General features: G+C 39.3%; 1 protein-coding gene across 1 annotated transcript in view; it reads left to right on the top strand.

Moving 5' to 3' along the window:
- The window catches only part of LOC107093912 (cytochrome b-c1 complex subunit 1, mitochondrial-like), a 13,469-nt gene that overhangs the window by 2,880 nt on the left and 5,466 nt on the right, over positions 1 to 5,123 (top strand). Inside the window, exons 2-7 of the mRNA XM_015389259.1 lie at positions 716 to 856; positions 972 to 1,058; positions 4,055 to 4,184; positions 4,351 to 4,549; positions 4,762 to 4,841; positions 4,922 to 5,048. Of these exons, the coding sequence (XP_015244745.1) occupies positions 716 to 856; positions 972 to 1,058; positions 4,055 to 4,184; positions 4,351 to 4,549; positions 4,762 to 4,841; positions 4,922 to 5,048 (764 nt within the window). The remainder of the gene's footprint in view (positions 1 to 715; positions 857 to 971; positions 1,059 to 4,054; positions 4,185 to 4,350; positions 4,550 to 4,761; positions 4,842 to 4,921; positions 5,049 to 5,123) is intronic.

The following is a 5,123-nucleotide window of genomic DNA, read 5'->3' on the forward strand; positions in this document are numbered from 1 at the left end:
TATCCAATATGCAACTTCAAACCAACTTCACCGCGGTGCTGATGGCTCGGTTCTGCTGCACTTTAGTCAACCAAAATCCCGGACGATTTTGAAATCTCTCCGCACTTTTTTTTTATGTATGACAAGTAGGACATGTCCGGGAAAAAGAGGATGTCTTGTCACCCTAGCTTTAGTTTTTAAACTTGTACTTAAGTGCTTGTTTTTAGAGGTCAAACTATTTGTATTGATTGTCTTCACCTTTGAAGATTTTTTCCATTACTAGATGTAAACTTCACATCAATCTTAAAGCATAAACGTTCCATGTGACAGTGTTTAGGATTTGCTACTGCTGTGAAGGAAAGCTTGGGCGCCCAGGCTGCAAAGTAAGAAATAAAGGCTTTTGATACCACTAGTCCAGTCAGTTGATTTTTGGTGGATTTATGACTTTCAACACTAACATTGTGTGTGTTTAGGTAGTTTTAGGTTTTCTTTATCTTAAGAAAATCCAGCGTGTTTTTTTTTCTTTTTTTTCATTAAAATAAACTTGAGCTTTGCTCTTAACTGGAGAAAATATTCTGAAACCAGTAAAACCTAAAGAAAAACTTGTTTTGGATGAAGGAATGGAACAGCAGTAGATTTAACCCAATTGGTGATTGAAGCCCAAACTGTAGCTGTAGACTTAAATAATAGATAAACAAGGTACTTACATTTTTCTTTTTTCTCTTGCATCCTTTAGCCTATCCTACTGTCTTTGAGGCGTGGACAGGCTTCAGTCAGCTATGCTCAAAGCCTTGCAGGAGTCCCTGAAACCCAACTGACTGCCCTTGACAATGGTTTGAGGGTTGCATCTGAAGATACTGGACATGCAACTTGCACGGTAAGAGCATGTCGATTTTCCTTTTTCTTCTTCCACTATACTCTGTCCTAACTGAACTGCGAGTTAAAAGTACACCATAGACTTGCTGAGCACTGAAAAATCTTACCTTTGACAGGTTGGACTCTGGATCAGTGCTGGCAGTCGTTATGAGAGCGAGAAGAACAATGGAGCAGGCTTTTTCCTGGAGCATGTGGCTTTTAAGGTAAAGTAATGACCCAGTGTTTAAAATGCTCTTAAAATAACTTCTAGCCAGGTGTGGTGAAATATATTTTAGTTGCATTTTGATGGACGGCATGTATTATTATTATTCATTAAAATAACATTTGACAGCACTGAAGCTGCTGTTTTTTTTCCCATGATGGTACAACCTGTCATTTAGTTGTGAATCAAAGGGGGTTACAGGATTAGGGAATTCCTTTATCGATACTATTATTTAAATTGGAGATAAACAGACCAGAACTTTATAATCAGTAAAAAAATGAAAACAATAATTTTCGCTGCAATCACGGAGTACGGGACTGACCGTTATTGCCCAACTATAGTAACACCTCACTCCTGACATCTTCTGGCAGTGACGTCACAGTGCGGTAAGCCTAGGGACATTCTGCCCGCTTTACAAGCAAAATCAGAGGAAACTATTAAACACATCTGCAATCAACAACAATTATTTTAGATTTCCAGAGGACCTTACCATTGAAATTCGTAGGAGCTATAGTTAAACTGACAATGCCCACGTACATAGCAGTTGGATGTTGTAATACATCGGGTATAAGTGGGGAAAAAAAATAATTATTTAATCTTTCGGATTCATGATCCATGGGTTCATCGTTGGATTCCCATCTTGAAGAGGGAGGATTTGCCATCAAATTTCTGGTCAGAGGAAAAAAAAAAAACATGTAATATGTAACCAACATTTCGAAGAAGAATGTTTTCAAGATGACTTGGATAATAGCGTGTTGTGACAAGCACCAGATACAACATTTGTACTTGCTCAACAGCCGATGCCGCACTGTGACCTCACAAACCAGTAGGGGGCAGTAGTGTTCTAAGACAAACATGGACGTCTACGGTAAAGCACATTTAAATTAAATTACTCTTAATTAAAAACATTTATTGAACAGTATGTGATCATTTTATATTTAAAGTACTTTCAGAAGTTTGAATTCTGAATATGACCGGATTTTTCCTTTACAACAGTGTTCCATTGCTGACCTGTGGACCATGCTGGCTGGCCAAATCCACTTTCTGTTTATTATAGCAAGGCCTGCCTTAAACGTATATCAACCTGACATTTTGCATTGCCTGCTCAATTCGCTCCGATTGGACAAAAAGTGTCTAATTGGCATTTTATAGTTTTAACACTTTAAAGGTTCACTGAAAATTTGCTTGAGAATTGGAAGAAGGCATGCCTGCTTTCAGCCTGAATGAACCACAGCCAGGTTTGGGTAGGTTGTATAAAATAATCTCATTTGGAATAATTTCCAAAGCTTCTGTGCTTGTTCTGGCTTTGTATTAAAATCCTTTACTGCTTTTTATTTTTTCTTTAGCTAAGTGAAATTTCTCACTTAATATCGTTTTTCGCATTATTCCTAAGGTTTAGTTTATTCAATGATTAGAAGAAAATATCAGATATGATATTAATCTGCAAATTGTACAGCTGTGATTACCAGCTGATATCTGGATAAATCCCTGGTTATTTCAGAAGAATCGTACTCCATATATTGGCTTAGAGCGGCATGTTGTTCATTTCTAGTTGTCCTGGGCCCAGGGTAGGGGGACCCAAAATAATACATTTTGTAAAAGTATTTTTTTAAGATTTTAGCAAGGAAATTGGAGCTTTATTCTTAAGTTTCATAAAAGTGTTTCCATTATTACTCTTTCGATTATCCACTGCAGTATTGGGAAGTACCCCCACCAGCCATTCCTTCTAACTGGTTATGCTGCTGACGCAGTTTCTCTGAAGTTTGTCAAGCTGCTTCACATAAGGCTGGAGGTGGAGACGGAAAATACAGAACCTTCCCCTGTGTAATCGGTCAGGCTGCACCTTATTACTTTAACATGAAGGATGCAGCGACTTCCACCTGAAGAAGCTGCCTCAAGCTGCAGGAACAGCTTTAGATCGAACAGAACTTTAGATCGCCCTCACCTGCAAAAGCCTGATAAGGAGTTTATAGCTTGCAAGCGCTCTGATGGAGAAAACAACATAGCGGTTTTTGTAAAGGTTTTGTTCCCTGTCTTTGCAAGATGAAGTTATACTTGACACCGCAACAATGGATATTGTTTAGAGATAAAAATGTTTTGAATTTGACTGACGTGACTACATGGCGCATCAACTGCCATGGAAGCCAATAAATTGACAATCTGTATAGCCATAACTGCTTAAAAAGGATTTTCACCAGAACATTTTGTTGTCCAATTTGACAATTTGGCACAAGTGTAAAAAAAAAAAAAATCTATAAATGGGATCGGGATCAAATGCGACTGGAGCAGGTATGGAAAGCCAATTGTGCCGCATATTTCATAAAATAAAATACTGGAAAATTCTCTTTTTGTAAATATAAACATTTAAATGTTACCTGAGATGCTTGCATTAAATAAATATATTTAATTACTTATTAATTCTGTCCCAGGCCCAGCCAAGGCTGTCAGCTGGCCTGAGTACACCTGTCACTAGGATGCATCCGCCAAGAAACTCTCTGATATTTTGCATTTCATTATCAAATTCATGAAGAAATATGGAGCAGCCTCAAAGCAAAATAAAGGTTTTAACAGTGTAGGATCATTTTGATTCTTATATTCGAATTGACTTAGTTTACTGTACTTATGTTGTAATTCTTTTAAAATGCTATTCTGCAAGCATCCTTACTCACATGTTCACCTCAAGTTTTCAATTATGTCATATGTTCACATTATTTATTGGCTGCATCTTAAAATATAAAAAATATTTTTATATAAATGAAAATATTAAATAACACAATATAACATTGCTTAAAATATGTGTAAATGCCAAATGGGCTGCATGTAGGGATTTTAAAGGCCAGCAGGTGTCAGTATTGACTTGCACAGTATCAATACATTTTGGCAATGTGTTGGAATCCTTCATTGCGCCTCAACAACCCATCGGTACTGCTACAATACAACAAATGATGCTCATTTTTTGGTGCACTGATTTCTCAATCAAGCTATCTTTCCCTTCAGGGAACAAAGAAGCACCCCCAAACTGCCCTAGAACAGCAGGTGGAGGCTATGGGTGCTCACCTGAGTGCCTACACCTCCAGGGAGCATACTGCTTATTACATGAAGACCCTTTCCAAAGACTTGCCTAAAGGTGAGCAAACAAAGTGGCCGTATCAATGATATCCTAAAAGTCATCAGATTTTAAAGCGATTCAGAAGTTCAAGTCATGAGTACTCTGCTCATATTAAATTGCAATGAGTTTGACTCTGTCGCATAACTCCATTTTCCTTTGTTTCTCACTGCAAACTGAACTCCAGCTGTGGAGTTGTTGTCGGATGTGGTGCAGAGCTGCTCGCTGAACGAGGCAGAAATCGAGCAGCAGAGGAACGTGGTGCTGCGTGAGCTGGAGGAGGTGGAAGGCAACCTGCAGGAAGTCTGTCTGGACCTGCTGCATGCCACAGCCTACCAGGGCACACCGCTTGGACAGAGTGTGTTGGGGCCCTCCAGCAGTGCCAGGTAGGAGGGAATGGAGACTAACATTACTCTGTCTGTGTCAAGTATTACATTCACTACCAGAACAGCCAGGCTGAATCTGCTCCATTTCTAATGATACAGTTTGTGCTTCCAAAAGTAGCTCCTTAGTGGGGCTGCTGCAGCATTATTTACTGTAATGTAAAGCTAACATGGCTGCTAAAACTAATGCTGGTCCTTGTACTCATTGCTGGCAGGAATCTGACCCGTCAGGACTTGGTGGATTACATCAACAGCCATTATAAAGCTCCCCGCATGGTGCTGGCTGCTGCAGGAGGTGAGTCGTCAGCTTCCTTTCTAACATATAATAAGAGGCAGGGGTGATTAGAGCTGGAATAAAATCTGCTCTGTCTGCAGGTGTGAATCATGAGGAGTTGGTGGGTTTGGCCAAGTCTCATTTTAGTGGAGTTTCTTTCGAGTATGAGGGAGATGCTGTCCCTGTTTTGTCCCCCTGCCGGTTCACTGGTAGCGAGGTGAGACATGGGTTTTTCTTTTTTTCTTCTTTGACTCAAACATTACTTAGTCCTTTTCAGTTTAAATATGATTATTAGATGATCGA

This window comes from Cyprinodon variegatus, unplaced genomic scaffold, assembly GCF_000732505.1.
Source record: "Cyprinodon variegatus isolate N-32 unplaced genomic scaffold, C_variegatus-1.0 Scaffold452, whole genome shotgun sequence".
Classification (NCBI taxonomy): domain Eukaryota; kingdom Metazoa; phylum Chordata; class Actinopteri; order Cyprinodontiformes; family Cyprinodontidae; genus Cyprinodon; species Cyprinodon variegatus.